The sequence below is a fragment of the Trichomycterus rosablanca genome, chromosome 12, assembly GCF_030014385.1.
Source record: "Trichomycterus rosablanca isolate fTriRos1 chromosome 12, fTriRos1.hap1, whole genome shotgun sequence".
Classification (NCBI taxonomy): domain Eukaryota; kingdom Metazoa; phylum Chordata; class Actinopteri; order Siluriformes; family Trichomycteridae; genus Trichomycterus; species Trichomycterus rosablanca.
Window position 1 is genome coordinate 31245031 of NC_085999.1, and position 17625 is coordinate 31262655.

Genomic DNA, 17625 nt, shown 5'->3' on the forward strand with positions numbered 1-17625 from the left:
TGTATTGTGCTGGTATAAGTAGATCAGACACAGCAGCACTGCTGGAGTTTTTAAATACCGTGTCCACTCACTGTCCACCTTGTAGATGTAAAGTCAGAGACGATGAACATCTATTGCTGCTGTTTGAGTTGCTCATCTTCTAGACCTTAATCAGTGGTCACAGGATGCTGCCCACGGGGTGCTGTTGACTGGATATTTTAGGTTGGTGGACGATTCTCAGTCCAGCAGTGACAGTGAGGTGTTTAAAAACTCCAGCAGCACTGCTGTGTCTTATCCACTCATACCAGCACAACACACACTAACACACCACCACCATGTCAGTGTCACTGCAGTGCTGAGAATGATCCACCACCCAAATAATACCTGCTCTGTGGTGGTCCTGTGGGGGTCCTGACCATTGAAGAACAGCATGAAAGGGGGCTAACAAAGCATGCAGAGAAACAAATGGACTACAGTCAGTAATTGTAGAACTACAAAGTGCTTCTATATGATAAGTAGAGCTGATAAAATGGACAGTGAGTGTAGAAAAAAGGAGGTAGTTTTAATGTTATGGCTGATCGGTGTATGTGTATGAGAGAAAGTTTGAGTGCAGAAGGTTTACTTAAATGCAACAAAATATTGAACACAATTTAATCTACAGGAGAATCTAAAGGGTGAAACATTAGATTTAAAAGAGCACTCCACCAAGGGGTAATTCACAGTTTCTCTATTTCTCAAGTGTCTTTTTAAATTAACCACATATTGTTTGATGTTGCTTGGAGTAAAAAAAGTACAAAGCTCACAGCGAAGTTTAGCAACTAGATTGGTTCCTTTTCTGTTTCTTCACATGTTGTGCAAATTCCACATGGGACTGGAGAACTGTTAGAAACTTCAATTAATTCAAACAAAACCTGTAAAACAGAAAATTCATTATCAGAACACATATAGGATACCTTGATTAAGTCATATGAACTTCAAACATAATGAAAAGAGTAAACTGCACACATCAAACCATTATAGGAATAGTTCAGTGAGTTCACCCAGATCAGTCAAGACATGTTTGGAGTCCAAATTGTCCTTCTTTAGTTAAAACTGGAGCTGCTAGGCTACGATTGTTAAACAACAGGAATCAATTGTCACCCACACTTTTAAAAAGATGGTTCTTTACAGGTTCTTAAGTAAAGACATTAGTTGTATATAGAACCATGAACACTCAAAGAACCATTTGCATGCCTAAATGGCTCTTTGTATGATGAAAAGGTTCTTCAGATTGATGCAGAATGTGTTGTGTATGGTTAGCACCAAAAAGTGTTCTGCTATTGTTGCGATCTCAAGCTTAAAACAATAGAAGAACTCTTTTTGGTGCTATATAGAACCATACACAACACATTCTCATCAATCTGAAGCACAATTTGAGCAAGCAAAAAACTATTTAATCATGCAAATGGTTGAGTGTTCATGGCTGTATATAGAATCAATGTACTGTATTTATTTACTAAAGAACCCACAAAGAAATATTTTTAAGAGTATTATCTCTGTAAATATCTTCTTGTTCCTCAGCCTTTTGTCCCGTTTTTCGGTTACGGGGTCGGCATTTCCGGCTTCTTCCCTTTTTAGCGGTCGCCGGCGGGATTTGGCACAGTTTTTACGCCGGATGCCCTTCCTGACACAACCCTCCCTATTTATCCAGGCTTGGGACTGGCACTACAATGCACTGGTCAGTGCATCCCAGCGGCTAGGTAACTATGGGACAATTCAGTGTCTCCAATTAGCCTAGTGGCATGTTTTTGGACTGTGGGAGGAAACCGGAGCACCCGGAGGAAACCCACGCAGACACGGGGAGAACATGCAAACTCCGCACAGAAAGGACCTGGACCACCCCACCCGGGGATCGAACCCAGGACCTTTTCGCTGTGAGGCGACAGTGCTACCCACTTAGCCACCGTGCTGCCTATTATCTCTGTAAATATGTGCCCAAAAAAGGTTCTCAACACACTCAGAACACGTCCAGGTCTTAATTAATATACTCAAACTACTCAATAAACTTAACCGTAAAACTGAAAACTGCAGCCCGCCATTTTAAACAGCAGGCGAAGTTTATTCATTTTTATCATTCAAATAAATTCATACTGTGTATTAAACCATGTTGACTAGTCTCGCGGACATATATTAAGACCTGGATGTAGAATTTAAACTCCAAACAAGTCATAAATTATCAATTACATCTGTAGTATGTGAAAACTTTTATTAAAGTATAATTGGCTTGATGGCAGTGCTAGAATTTAGTGTAAGCTAGCGGTTTGGTTTAACTACCTGTCAGGTTTTGTTAAAGCAATAAGCCACGAGAGGCCGTACGTTACTGTGATTTTAGCACGGGGATGACGTTTTTGGCACGACGCGAAGCGGAGTGCCTAAAACTTCTTTCCCGTGCTAAAATCTTAACAGTAATGCACGGTCTCGAGTGGCTTATTGCTTTTATAAAACGGCGGTCAACATAAAATATAATAAATACAACAATGTTTAATTCATAAATGTATTTATTGTGTATAAACTTACAATAAAGCATTCTTCCGCGACGCAAAATAGTTCGATTAACAGTGTTGCTAGGCAACATGAGGGAGAAAATAACATTAATTTTTTCTATTCAGTGGCGTATTAATATGGAATGATGTGAGGTGGTCCTAGGTGTGAGTTTATCGGGGATTTTACAACGGCTTCGAACGCTCAGCCAATCAGATTTTAGGACCGGAACTATCCGTTTTATAATAACTTATTTCCAAGCTAGCTAACATCTTCTACGAAAACTACGCAAAATGATAAACAATATACTTGTAAACAATATACTGACATGAGAGCAATTTATGGCGTGTGTTTTTTACAAGACACCTGATGACCCAATACTGAAAATAGTTTTTCAAATCGATGATTAATGCACCCACTCACCTTACTAAAACTGTCAGTGTAACGGTCGTTTTTCCTCCGCCTGGTTGCGGCTAGTGAGGTTCACATTTCGCCTTCAAAATGTATTCCTCCGCCTCCCGGTGTAGTTCGCTTTGGTTAGCTGTTTGTATGCAGATGCCCATTAGATGTTTCGTTTAGAATTCTCTAGTTTAAATTATTACTACATCTGAAATATCTGTAAGATTAGTATTTTACTGAAAAAGACCATAATATTGCTAAATTAATTGATCAAAACAAAGGGCTCCTCCTATGACACATTAATACAATTACACACTGTTAGAGAGCAGAACTCACATAGTTAAGTTCATTTGACTCCTTCAGATTTCCAGTTCACTGAACTCATTAAAAAACTTAAGTTGAAACACTGAAAACTCGTAAAATCTAGTTGAGATTACAAAAATAATTTTTATAAGTTAAAGTAAATGAAAGAAAGATGTTATCTTGACTCATTGCTCAAATAATTTTTTACAGTGATAGGACAATTCAGTGTTTCCAATTAGCCTGGTGGCATGTTTTTGGACCGTGGGAGGAGGAAACCCATGTGGAAACGGGGAGAACATGCAAACTCCGCACAGAAAAAACCCGGGGGCCCAGCTGGGGGATCGAACCCAGGACCTTCTTGCTGTGAGGCGACAGTACTACCCACTAAGCCACCGTGTCACCCTAGATCAAAATATTTTGAAAAGCATGATTTCGGAGTTAGCCAGATTACTTAAGCAAAATGTCAAGGATTGTTCAATATGAACGTGTTTTTTTTTTTTCTTTTGTCTTATGGTTATGTATGCCAGGAAATACTCCAGAGGTAGCCATGCATTGTTATAGTTTAAACCCAAACCATGTTTGGCACCTGGATGCTTACATTCGGTTGTTGTTCGCTGTGTGAAAATAAAATGATTCAATAACAGCGTATTATATGCATATTTTATTGTTTAAAATAATGTCATCAGGGACATGGCTGGATTACTGACCGGGCCAGTGGGGCCAGCGCCCAGGGACCCTTGAGGTCAGGGGGCCCCGGGGGGGCCCTGGCCCAAAACATTTTGCGATGCCTATCAACATTTATGATACAATATATTTTTATTTCCGAGGGCCCTCCATTTTAAGGATCCTCTGACTATTAGGGACTTTGACCCCAGGGCCTCTTGGGGGCCCTAGCCATGCTTTTGCCCAGGGGCCCAGACTATCCTTAATCCGTCCTTGATCAGGGACTGTTGGCCCTTGGTCACTTTCACATTATCAAATTTGGCCCTCCTAGATAAAAGTTTGGACACCACTGACTTATAGTAGTAATGGGTCGGTCGCGAACGATCCGGCTCCTGATTGGGAGCCGATTCGTTTTTTCCCGGTTTTTTTCCCGTCAAAGCCGCACGTGATTGGTCAAGATACGTGGTGGCGTTTGTGTGTTTACACTGATCAGGAGGGGCGGGGTTACACACACACACACACACACACACACAGACACAGACAGCGTGCTCACGAACAGGAGGAAGAGAGAACTCAGCGCTTTACACAAATCAAATCACTTTATTGTCACGTCACATTAACACAGGTGTAAAAGGTGAGTGAAATGCTCAGGTGCTCAGTCCCTCACAGTTCCAATACACATTAATTACAAAAAATATACACATTAACTTACACAGGCAGACATTACACGCTGGAAAGGTGAGAAAAATGAGTGAGAGGAAACATAGTAAATTTTGGACACGAGAAGCCCCTTTTACAGAGAAGTTCAGACCCACTGAGCTGATGGGAGACCAAGTGTTCAGTCTACCCACATCTTATACATGTGATGACACATAGACTGTGTATCTGTCCCCTCAGAGAGAATCTTTTTTAACATGGCAGATCATAACAGAAAAGAGAAACAGGATCAACCCATCAAAGATGAGCTCCTTGGTTTTTCTGAATGCCAATCTTCACTAAATAACTACAAATCCTGTCACCTGGATGTTGATTTTTCTTTTTGTTTTGCACATTTTCATTTATATTTTGTTGAGTGATGCTTTGTTGATGTTGTGTTGTTTCACTCTGGATGCTTGTTTATTTTGTTTATTAGGATCTTAAAGTCACGTTTTACACTTTGGTTACATTCATGACAGGAACATTCACCCCACTTGCATGTCTTTGGACTGTTGGAGGAAACCGGAGCACCCGGAGGAAACCCACGCAGACACAGGAAAGACATGCAAACTCGACACAAAAAGGACCCGGGCTCTTCACCTGGAGATCGAACCCAGGACCTTCTTGCCATGAGGCGACAGTGCCAACCACTTAGCCACCGTGCTGTCCCACTCTAGATGCAAATGTACAAATAATATACACAATCGGATCTTTTTGTCTAATTGAGATGGGTCTTTGTTTTTGTATTTTATATTTTATTGTTGGCGCACTCTGTTCCATGTTGAGTATATAAATAAAACAATTTAAATAATAAACATTTGGTACAATTAGTAATTCATTTTACATGTAATTTGGTAATAAATTAATTTAAGCAACAAAAAAATCTAAGGAGCCACTTGGGAGCCGAAAGAGCCGGCTCTTTTTAGTGAGCCGAGCCAAAAGAACCGGTTCTCTAAAAGGAGCCGGAGTCGTGATCCCTGATTCGACTCATTAACCCGGATATTCAGGAGCCGCCCAGATTTACAGTGGTTTTTATACATTTGGCTTGTTATTAATCTGTTACATACACATCAGAATGGAGTTCAGTCTTCGTGCAGCCACGCTTGAAGATTGTAAAGACATCCGGCGCATGATGTCGGTGAGTACAGAGCATCAACAGACTCAGTTCACACCATTAACCACACGCTTTCTAACTCCAGCACGCAAGATTTACGCTGTCATTTATTTAAAACTATAATATAAAATACTCCAATCTTAGTGAAATGCAATGTGTTGTGACCGGGTAATGAAGGATGACTCGAGTCTTAATAACCCGTGACAATTTATTCACTTTACTACCCGGTGCGTATCAACGTATTCTAAGCACAGCATGTGACCAGAAGTAGAGAGCAATACCATGCTCAATGGCATACAAATGAATGCCAAGAATAATGCAGTGGACACAACATATCCCCTCCTTACAAAATAATTTAACTCAAGTTTAACCCAAATCTACAAGCTATGGGTTCCTGCCATTCTGAAACATTCCTGGCATGATGGAAACACTGATGTATCCTACATAAGGCAAAGCTAGTGAATGGAATCTGTTTGTTTTTAATTCTACATCACTTTATTGGGGGGGATCATTTTAAAAATATTTGAATGTTGGGGCGCAGTCATGTCCCCCCCAGTATATGTTATGATTACGGCCTTGGTTTAACCCCTGTATGTATCTCTGCAGACCGGAGAACAGTAAGTAGGAGGGGCTTATACCGCAAGTGGGAGGATACCCGCAAGTAGGAGGGGCTTATACAAACAGTGGGTGGATATAAGCGAAAGAACGTCTTTGCAAGCCAGGGTCCTAAAGGAGCAGTATTAAATGATTTTCCGGTCTTAACCCACTATTTAATATGCAACTTTGACATCAGAAACATAATTAAAATAGTATGTGTTACCTGTTATTGTTCAAATATCATTGTCAGGTACAAGTTAAATAAAATGCATTTAAATTCTGATTTTGGATAGGAGGTATTACTAAACAATATTAATAATAGCATACACCAATGAGGCATAACATTATAACCCCCTCCTTGTAAATCTAAAACCCAAATATTTAAGTTGAACTAGGGTTTTGATGATTATGCTTTCATATTGTTCATTTTAGATATAAGTTAATTGCAGTGTGTTAAATTATTATATAACTTTTGTATAAATAATAGATTATTATATCTCTACTTGATATTAAATAGTGAGTCCAGTATGCTTTCATTAGAGAAAAAAAAGTGTACACTGTTACACTTCCACATATTTGCAGGCAATTCCCATGGGTTCCTCACCACCCATATTAACTTTCAGATCTTTTTTATAGAAGTATAGGAGTGTAGCCTATATACTATATGTATGCAGACATTTTCCCCCTTGTAGGACACATTTTATGTGGTCTCAATTAAAAATGTTTATCTTGTTTATTTTATGATCACACACAGACAGTTTTGAATCATACTGTGTAACATAACATACAAGTATTTTGTAACAAAATATTATAATTTAACAATAGACTTACTGGTAAAACTATGCAAATTCAAAGCTGAAAGAATGACTGACAAGGGATTCATTTACAATAATTTATTTTATTTTATTTTTTGGTGAGGGGCACTGCGTGAGGGACAATGTGTAAACATTGTATTGATCCGGAGTCTCTGCTCATCATGACAGGCTTGCAAAAACAGCTCCATATCCTCCCTGTGCTCAAAAACAAAAAAGGTTCTTTAGCCTCTGGGTCGTCACTGTGCAGGACCTCCCAGATAGCCTTCATGCGGTCCTCTTCAGTCATTGACAAAATCTTGGCCCAGTAACATGCCCCCAAATGAGTGCAAAATTTTGACCTATCTATAGATCTCTCATGAATGCTGGTTCCTGCATCAGGGACAAATGAAAAAATAAACTCGGAAGTTATAATTTTTCAGCATCACAATTACTTGTTCAATTTGTTTTCCTACGAGCATCATCAGAGTGAAACTGGCATGCATACCATAGCAGATGTTGGAGGCATGATGACAGGTGCTGCCAGAGATGCAGTTCTAGGACTTGTGAGAGGGGTAGCTACTAGAGAGCAAGTTACAAAACAGACATGCACAAATACACTTAGTTTGTTTTGTTTTTTCCAAAAAATGAAAAAGAGTGACATACAAGCACAGGGGAACCAAAATAATTATTCAATTACTTGAGTTTTCTACAGCTTTATACATGTATTACCATACCTATGTTAAGCTGTTTTCACGTTAAGCGTTTTACAAACTCCCCTACTGAACCCATCAGTTTTGCTTTAGCACTTAAAATTGGCCTATACATGTAACAAGTATACATGTAACTGTGTTTAACGTTACCTGCTTGTGTTCCTTCATCTGTGACATGATTTTAGTGAATCGACAAGCACTGGAAAAATGTACCTAAAATGACAATAGGAAAAACTAGTCTACTAGGACTGCAAATGTTGGTACTACTGCTAGCATAATAACATTCATTGTAAGAACACCAAAAACAAAATTCTGATTCCACATTAAATAATATTTACACAACTAACTATAAAGCATATATTTCTTCTGTCTGTAGCTATTACTCTGTGCAATTTCACCTTTAAAGTTACTTTAAACTTTGTATACACCAGTGGTGTCCAAACATTTTTCTAGGAGGGCCAGATTTGATAATGTGAAAGTGCCCGAGGGCCAACAGTCCCTAATGATATTATTTTAAACAATAAAATATGCATATAATACGCTGTTATTTAATCATTTTATTTTCACACAGCAAACAACAACCGAATGTAAGCATTCAGGTGCCAAACATGGTTTGGGTTTAAACTATAACAATGCATGGCTACCTTTGGAGTATTTCCTGGCATACATAACCATAAAACAAATGAGGAAAAAAAGACGTTCATATTGAACAATCCTTGACATTTTGCTTAAATTATCTGACAAACTTAGAAATCATGCTTTTCAAAATATTTTGATTTAATATTATGCATCAATAAAGCACCAAAACACAGATACGATTATTTCATAGATCTATTAAGAAAACCTTTTAATACTGTAATGTGCAGAAACATGACTGGGAAATATTGTTCTAAATTACCATTTAAACACCTATATATACCTGAAACAGTCAAGTTACCAGACATTATCTTTACATTGTAAATCAAGTCGGTTTGATGGACGGGTCTAGCAGCCAATAGAAATACTTGTTAAAGAGCTTTCATTCATCTTTTTATTGGTCATTTTGATATTCGCTGCTATGGACAGAGATTTATACCCACAATCAACACATGTAAAAAAGTGAAAACTGCTAAAAGTGTTTTAATTAGACAGCGACGATAATTTTTTTTTTCTGTTTGACTGTGCTGGCGGACCACAAGTAATGCAATTTAAGACAGAAGACGCGGGCCGTATAAAATCCGACCGAGGGCCGGACTTTGGACATGCATGGTATACACACTCCTCAAACACCATGAAGGGTAAACACTCCCTGGCCTGTACGCCGCTTGTGAAACGGTTTTGTAACGCCCGTTTGGAGTTGTACCACCCACTTGGAGCTACTCCACCCACTTTTTGTATAAGCCCCTCCTACTTGCGGGTATCCTCCCACTTGCGGTATAAGCCCCTCCTACTTATGGCTGGCTCCGGTCTGCAGAGATACCCTTCTCGTTTAACTTGTACAACACATCCCGAATAATAATGCTGACACATTATAGAAGAAAAAAGGAAGCAGTAACAACCAGATGAAAAATGCACATATTATACAGTTAATTTTTTTCTCTACCTTGTGCAGGAGCTCGCAGAACATGAGAAGTTAGAAAAAGATCATGTCAAAATTACAGAAAAAGGTATGACATCAAATGATCCATTGGTAAACAGTATTATGATTTTTTACAAAAATCAATGTAAATAAAAGTGGTATATTTTTGTAAAAGTGGAATGCATGTGATCAGTAAAGCTGTCTTTAATCTTTACTGTAGATCTAGAGCAGGATGGGTTCTGTGAAAACCCTTTTTTTTATGGAGTAATTGCTGAGGTTCCAGAACAGCACAAGAGTAAAGATGGTGAGAAATAAACTTGGTAGATTTGTATTCATCTGTACTGATGTTTGTTTATTAGGATTAACGTCATGTTTTACACACTATGGTTTACATTCATGACAGAAACGGTAATCACTTATTACACAAGGTTCATCAGTTCACAAGTTTATACTGAACACAGTCATGGACAATTTAGTGTCTCCAATTCACCTCACTTGCATGTCTTTGGACTGTGGGAGGAAACCGGAGCACCTGGAGGAAACCCACGCGGACACGGGGAGAACATGCAAACTCCACACAGAAAGGACCCGGACCGCCCCACCTGGGGATCGAACCCAGGACCTTCTTGCTGTGAGGCGACAGTGCTACCCACTTAGGCACCGTGCTGCCCTCTTGACTGATGTGATGAAAGCATAATGCTTACCAAATACCAACCGTGGTATCAGGGCCCTACACGGGGACTAGGATGCAGCTGGGTTCTCAGATTTGTACAAACTTTTAGTGTGGATATCTCAGATAAATATAATATAAATATATAATATAATAATATTTTAGTATTTCAAAACTCCATTAGATTGGTCTGTTTATTGAATTAGGTGCTCCTCTTTCACACATGAATATATCATTTACAAAAGTAGCTCCCCACCAATAGCACATTTCCAGTTAAGTTTTCTCTAACTGCTGCTAGTGGGAGTGTATATTAGGTTTATGTGGGGTTTGTTATGATGGAATTTCCATTTCATAAGCACTTAGAACTTGGTTAAACACAATTACAGTTAAATGTTAAATGTTGAAAAATGTTGGGAATCCCTGTGTCATTGAGTGACTGATTTTTGTCATGAAGCCAACTGAAAAGCTCATTAAAGTAAAGAAAGTGAGAGTTTACAGTGACTGCAAACTGTGTGTGTTTCAGGTCATACTAAAATAGGTTATTCCATATACTTCTACTCGTATAACTCATGGAAGGGCCGGTCTGTGTTCATGGAGGACTTGTATGTGATGCCAGAGTTTAGAGGTAAGTGTAAAATAGTTGCTTTCTAAAAGCCTTGACATTTGTTATTTGTTCTAATTTACAAAAAACACTTCCTGTCTGTGTACACATCTCACCCAGGTAAAGGCATTGGCAAAGCACTTATGAGCAAAGTTGCACATGTGAGTTGTTTCAAAAGTTCAATGAGTTTTAAAAAGTTTAAAAACTGTTTTTATTTGTATTTATAAGTATTATGTGTTCAAATGTGTGTGTTTATGTGTTTAAAATTAATTAATGTTGTTGTTCATTTTTTATTCACAGTTGGCATTGGATGCAGGGTGCAAACTGTTGAATTTTACTGTATCAAACCAGAACAAAAGAGCTCTTGATTTTTATCAGAGCCAGGGCAGCCTAGACTTGACCACTTACCTGGGCTACCATTACATGTGCTTTTATGGTGATGCCCTCCAACAGCTGGCAAAATGAAGACAGTAAATGTTAGGGTCCAATCCTATTTTCTTTTACCTGTATAATTATTCTCATACAATATAGAAAAATTTGACAGAAAAATGGACAGTATGGAAAATGCAAATAAAATAAAAATGCAGTGTTCCTTACATTTACTTTGACTTTTGTTTGAATTTTTTTTGCAGACTGTTTGAACCCAAGATATTTCATGTTTTATCTGCTCAACTTCATTTCATTTGTTAATAGACATCCATTCCTGTATTTCAGGCCTGCAACACATTCCAAAAAAAAGTTGGCAAATTAGGGCTAGTAATGAGCTGAAAAAAATTAATAATGATGTGACTCCAAGCAGGTGATGTCAACAGGTGATTGTAATCGTGGTTTGGTACAAAAGCAGCATCCAGGAAAGGCTGAGTCTGATGAGTAAAGGCTGATGAGTAAAGATGATCAGAGGATCTCCAGTTCGTCAACAAATGTGTGAGAAAATTATTGAAAGGTTTAAAAACAATGTACCTCAAAGAAAGTGCATAATATCATTAAACGATTGAAGGAATCGTGAGGAATTTCAGTGCGTAAAGGCCAAAGGCTCAAGCTTAAGCTGAACGCCCGTGATCTTCTATCCCTCAGATGGCACTGCATCAAGAACCTCCACTCAACAATAGCTGATATAACCACATGGGAAATGGATTACTTTAGCAAACCTTTGTTAAGCACTACAATACAGAGTTACATGCACAAAAAAACTGACTCTGCAAAAAAGGCTGAAGCCACCATGGCAATAGCTATTGCTGAACACTGTCTCATGCTGGCATGTGATCACATTGGGGAAGCATGTAAAGCTGCTTTCTCAGACTCCACTGCTGCTACTCACTTCAAAATGCACAGAACAAAGTGCACAGAAATGATTAATGGTGTTCTAGCACCAAACTTTCTAATAATTTTTGTCACAGATGTGTGTGACCAGAGTTTCAGCCTCCTCCTTGATGAGTCCGCAGATATTTGTTTGTTTATTAGGATTTTAACCTTATGTTTTACACTTTTGGTTACATTCGTGACAGGAACGGTAGTTACTCATTACACGAGTTTCGGGCGGCACGGTGGCTAAGTGGGTAGCACCGTCGCCTAACAGCAAGAGGGTCCTGGGTTCGATCCCCAGGTGGGGTGGTCCGGGTCCTTTCTGTGTGGAGTTTGCATGTTCTCCCCGTGTCCATGTGGGTTTCCTCCGGGTGCTCCGGTTTCCTCCCACAGTCCAAAAACATGCGGTCAGGTTAACTGTAGACACTAAATTGTCCAAGACTGTGTTCGATATTAAACTTGAACTGACGAATCTGGTGTAATGAGTAACTACCGTTCCTGTCATGAATGTAATCAAAGTGTGTAAAACATGATGTTAAAATCCTCCCACAGTCCAATGCATGTCTTTGGGAGGAAACCGGAGCACCCAGAGGAAACCCACGCAGACACGGGGAGAGCATGCAAACTCCACACAGAAAGGACCCGGACCGCCCCACCTGGGTATCGAACCCAGGACCTTCTTGCTGTGAGGCGACAATGCTACTCACTTAGGTACCGTGCCACCCAGTCCACAGATGTATGTGTTTCTAAGTACCTGGGGGTTGTGATAAGGTACTTAAGTGACACCAAACACACAATTGTCTCAACATTTCTCAAAAAAAACAAAACAAGAATCAACAGAAGAACGTTCATTTGTACTTCCAAACATTTTTGGGGTGTTTTTACTCACTTTTGTCTCCCCCATGACGTTATTCTTCTCTTCTACAGCGTCAATCACATGCGAACAGACCTTTATGCAAATTAGGCGATGACGTAATTCAGCGACTTTTAGGACAGCCAATAGCTACTGTCCTTACTGAGGAGTGGCAACACCGGGATCGTGTTTTGACCTGTCACAGTGGAAACATGGCGCTGCACATGAGCCGATCCTGCAGGATGGAGTATGTTCAGTAAGTGTATAAGCAGCTCGGTTATTGCTCATGCTCGTTTACACGCATTAATTTTACTTGCGTGCATGTGTGTTACCGGTGTCGTGCCGAATTCTCACTCCCCGGCAGAATCCGACTCCCATTCGCCTGCCGAAATCATACTAACCCCCATGATCTCAACAATACAGAATCTGAATCACATCTCATTTATTTCTCTAGCATGTGCTGGTCTGTGTTTAGTGTCTTAAAAAGCGTTTTGCCCTACGTTCAACAGGGGGGATTTTATTGGGGGAGGATGATTTCGGCAACCGTCATAATAACACTGCCGAAATCATAGTGGTTAAGGTACAGGACTAGTAATCAAAAGGTCAATGGTTCAAGCCTCACCCCTACCAGGTTGCCACTGTTGGGCCCTTGAGCAAGGCCCTCAACCAGCCCCGGTTCTGGACTGCTTTGCTTGGGGGGGGGGGGGCAGTAAAACCTAATGAGGGGGCATGTTGATAGTCATGTTTTTGAAGCCAGAAATATATTCAAGGCTTGATTTGTGCATGAATGATGACAGCCAAGCTATTGATACTGGCTTAAAGTGATGTATGAGGTAAAGAAATAAAAATGCATGTTTTCGAACTTAAACTTAAAACCCAATGATTAAAAAATACATGTTGATTATGTAAATGGAGAAAAAAGATTATCTAATTGTATTTCATTTTAATACGCCCCCTTAATTAAATTGCCATTAGTTCATTAGCCTAACCGCTAACGGCTAATAAAATAATTTAAGCAACACCTATGTAAGAGGTAAGTAACATTAAAGCAACGAAAAACCACAGTTAAGCAAATATTACCATGTGGAAGTCAGTTTAAACTCAGAAGAGTGTTTACCAGTATACCTGCCTCTCGCTCACACTAACAGAACATATACTGCCGAACTGAACTGTTTGGGGCAGTCTGCCGATTTTTATATGACTCAAAGAGCCAATCAGGAATAAGCAAGGAAATATCTTCACACTGTAAAACAAAATGCATTTTTGTGATTGGTTCAGAGATAATTTTAAAAATAGCCGTTGCTTGCATTGTGCTTGGGGGGGGGCAAAGACACAATTTGGGGGGGCAATGCCCCCCTCAGCCCCCCCCCTAGCGCCGGCCCTGCCCTCAACCCTCAATTGCTTAGACATTATACTGTCAAAGTACTGTAAGTTGCTATGGATAAAAGCAACTGCTAAATGCTGAAAATGTAATTTACATTTACATTTTCAGCATTTAGCAGACGCTTTTATCCAAAACGACTTACACAATGAGCAATTGAGGGTTAAGGGCCTTGCTCAGGGACCCAACAGTGGCAACTTGGTGGTGGCGGGGCTTGAACCGGCAACCTTCTGTTTACTAGTCCAGTACCTTAACCACTGAGCTATCACTGGCCCAGACTTTTGCAATTTAGAGACTTATGCTATAGTTCAATCCACAAACGAGGCTCAGTGGGTAGCACTGTCACCTCACTGCAAGAACATCCTGGGTTTGATCCCCAGGTCGGGCTGTCTGGGTCCTTTCTGTGTGGAGTTTGCATGTTCTCCCCGTGTCTGCGTGGGTTTCCTCCGGGAGCTCCGGTTTCCTCCCACAGTCCAAAGGCATGCAGTCAGGTTAATTGGAGATACAGAATTGTCCATGACTGTGTTTGATATTGAACTTGTGAACTGATGAACCTTGTGTAATGAGTAACTACCGTTCCTGTCATGAATGTAACCAAAGTGTGTAAAACATGATGTTAAAATCCTAATAAATAAATAAATTAAATCCACAAAAGAAGATAAGCCACCAGAATTAATTAATTAGTTAGTTACACTCTAGAGTATTTATATACCTTGGTTCAAATCCAGGCTCTGCCACGCAGCCACTGTTGGGTCTTTGAGCAAGGCTTTTAACCCTCTTTGCTCCAGGGGCGCCGTACGATGGCTGACCCTGCGCTCTGACCCCAGCTTCCAAACAAGCTGGGATATGCGAAGAAAGAATTTCATTGTACTGTACAACTGTATATGTATATATGATAAATAAAGTATATCTTCTAGAGCTGAGAGAGGCATAATTCAAAATACTCCTTCTGACTATGTAAAAGCTGCTGACATTTCCACCCATATTAATAATAAATAATATTTAATATAAATAATAATAAATAATTATTATATATTATTAAAATAATCATTACTACAATTGTTATTAGTTATAATTATTATATGTAATAATAGGAGTCGGATTCTGCCGGGGAGTGGGAATTCGGCACAACACCTGCTTTCAAACATGAAACTCAGACTCACTAACACATTCCTGTATTGTAAAGGCGAGGGTTGATCTGTTTAGCTCTGCGATCTGACATTGACGTTTATGTCTGCTGGGTGCTTGTGTGAGTGTGATGTTATTCTCTAAAATAAATACTTAAATAACTAAATGCCCTGTGGTACAATGTTTACGCTTGAGAAACACACCCTAGATTGAAAGAGACGTAGATGTACTGTACATACAGCTCCAGTCTTCCACCTGAACTGAACAATTGTTCAGATCCCAACACCATGATGAAAAAGGATACTTTGAACACCTGTTCACCTGTTTAATCAGTTAGTCTTGTTCATTAAAATAGCTGATCAGTTGTATTAGATGCAGCTCTTACTTTGATGGTATGAAAACCCAGTTTGGGCCCCAATAACACTTAATTATATTAATTAGGAAAGGTTACAATATTCTGTACAGACAGTGAAATATACAGATGACTTGTATTGTACGAGGACATGGCCAAACTTAAAAGTGACTTTTATTGTACAGTAGTATTGAGTTTAGGATATAGCAAAACTTAATTATAGAAGCTTATAGTATTCTCAACAATCAGTGGTCTATACATAGCAATATTTAATTATGGAAGCATACAGTATTGTGTACAGTAAGTAATGTACACAGTTTTGGACGTAACTGAACTTAATTATGGAAAGTTACACATTTCTGTACAGTCAGTGCTCTGCACAATTGCCTTTTATTGTACTTTAGTATTCTGATCAGTCAGTGGTCTACACAGTTGACTTATTATACAGTAGTATGAGGTAGGGGATGCAGCTATGGGAGGTATGGGAAGATCTTAGTTCACCTGTTTAATAAGTTAGTCTTGTTCTTTACAATACATGATCAGTTGAATAAGATGCTGCTCTTGTCTTGATGGTATGAAAAACCAGCCACACCAGTGAATAAGAACAAAAACATCAAGCATAGTTCTGTTTTAAAATACGTTCACCTTAAAGTAGTATAAAGTTTGTGCCCTAATAACACTTATGGTAATTAGGGAAGGGTACAGTACTTTTTACAGTCAGTAGAGTACACACATGACTTCTATTGTACAGCAATACGGAGTTTGGGACACAGCCAGACTTGATTATGGAATGTTACAGTGTTTTCTACAATCAGTGCTTAATACAATTGACTTTTATTGTACAGTAATAATATTGTCAGTGATCTACACACTCTCTTGAGTTATTGAACAGTAGTATGGAGTTTGGGACGTAGCAACACCTAATTATGGAAAGTTACTGTGTCATACCAATGACTTTTATTGTACAGCAGAATTAGAATAGAACCAAACTTAATTGTGGAAGTTTACATTATTCTGTACAGTAAGTGATGTACACTTATGACTCTTATTGTACAGCAGTGTGGAGTTATGGACATCGCCAGACTTAATTATAGAAGATTACAGTATTCTGTACAGTTAACTTTTACTGCACAGTAGTATGGAGTTTGGGATGTAGCAACACCTAATTATGGAAAGTTACTGTATTTTGTACAGCCAGTGGTCCACACCACTTAACCAAACTTAATTTTGAAAGGTTACGGTAGTCTCTGCTGTCAGTGGTCTATACAATTGTCTTTTATTGAACTGTAGTATGGAGTTCGGGACATAGCCAAACTTTGTTTTTATTATTTCTCATTTAATGAAGTCAAATAATATCATAGAACATATGTTTAATATGTGTAATAATGTATAATTTTTGGCTCGCAATCAAGAGTTCAAGTTTAAGAGAGGCTTTATTGTCATTTCAGCTATATCAAGTACATACTGATCAATGCTCTTAATTTATTCCAAAGGTGGTCAGTGGGGTCGAGGTCAGAGCTCTTTAGGGGCCACTGCATTTTCTTAAACCAAACTCATACTGGAACAGCAAAGCTGTTCAAGCTCAAATTGGAAGGATATAGTTTTTACATTGATTTACACACCTTTTAGTAATATGTGTGGGTGAAACACCTAAACTCACCAAGAGATAGTGGTCTGTTCATTGACGTTTGGCCATATAGTTTATGTTTAGAAATAGAATAGGTGAGGAAACCTGCTGTTTTAGGTCATCCTGCATGTTTGTGTTTAATTGCTGTTTCCCTTTTGCCTTTGTAATCTTTTGTGTGAGAGCTTGTTTTGTGGTACTGTGGACTCACTTGCTTCACATGTGTTTGTTATGGCTCAGTTTCTGTTTTGTTGAATAATTTGTCCCTGAGAACTTTATAAAGCAACTTTACCTTGATTGCTACTCACTGCATGAAATCACCCCAAAGAACTACATCTATAATTAAATAGGGTGCGATTGAGATTTTTTATTTGGGTCATA

General features: G+C 39.0%; 2 protein-coding genes and 1 long non-coding RNA gene across 6 annotated transcripts in view; 2 read left to right on the forward strand and 1 right to left on the reverse strand.

The window, feature by feature from the left end:
* Nucleotides 1–5537: 5537 nt before the first annotated feature.
* LOC134324139 (thialysine N-epsilon-acetyltransferase-like) lies at nt 5538–11206 on the forward strand. The gene is made up of 6 exons (XM_063005817.1): nt 5538–5698; nt 9367–9421; nt 9554–9637; nt 10527–10628; nt 10725–10765; nt 10905–11206. Exons 1-6 carry the CDS (start codon nt 5636–5638, stop codon nt 11067–11069), a joined length of 510 nt encoding a protein of 169 aa, XP_062861887.1. The 5' UTR covers nt 5538–5635; the 3' UTR covers nt 11070–11206.
* Nucleotides 7150–13977, reverse strand: LOC134324140 (uncharacterized). Of its 2 annotated transcripts, none has more exons than XR_010014149.1 (5): nt 13840–13977; nt 12796–12955; nt 7926–7988; nt 7571–7641; nt 7150–7455 (listed from the first exon to the last, which is right to left on the reverse strand). It is a non-coding gene; the product is annotated as an uncharacterized LOC134324140 (long non-coding RNA). The 2 variants fall into 2 exon arrangements; XR_010014150.1 differs by having other exon boundaries at nt 7571–7644.
* clybl (citrate lyase beta like) overlaps nt 12937–17625 on the forward strand; it is a 95868-nt gene continuing 91179 nt past the window's right edge. For all 3 annotated transcript variants that reach the window (XR_010014147.1, XR_010014148.1, XM_063005816.1), the window contains exon 1: nt 12937–13015. Coding sequence is in view for 1 of the 3 variants with exons in the window: in XM_063005816.1 (XP_062861886.1) it covers nt 12972–13015 (44 nt within the window). In the remaining 2 variants the exon portion in view is untranslated. The remainder of the gene's footprint in view (nt 13016–17625) is intronic.

Coding starts and splice junctions, on each gene's coding strand:
- LOC134324139 (XM_063005817.1), top strand. CDS start 5,636: ATGGAGTTCAGTCTTCGTGCAGCCACGCTTGAAGATTGTAAAGACATC. Junction 5,699..9,366: donor ACATCCGGCGCATGATGTCG/GTGAGTACAGAG, acceptor TACCTTGTGCAG/GAGCTCGCAGAACATGAGAA. Junction 10,629..10,724: donor TGTGATGCCAGAGTTTAGAG/GTAAGTGTAAAA, acceptor CATCTCACCCAG/GTAAAGGCATTGGCAAAGCA.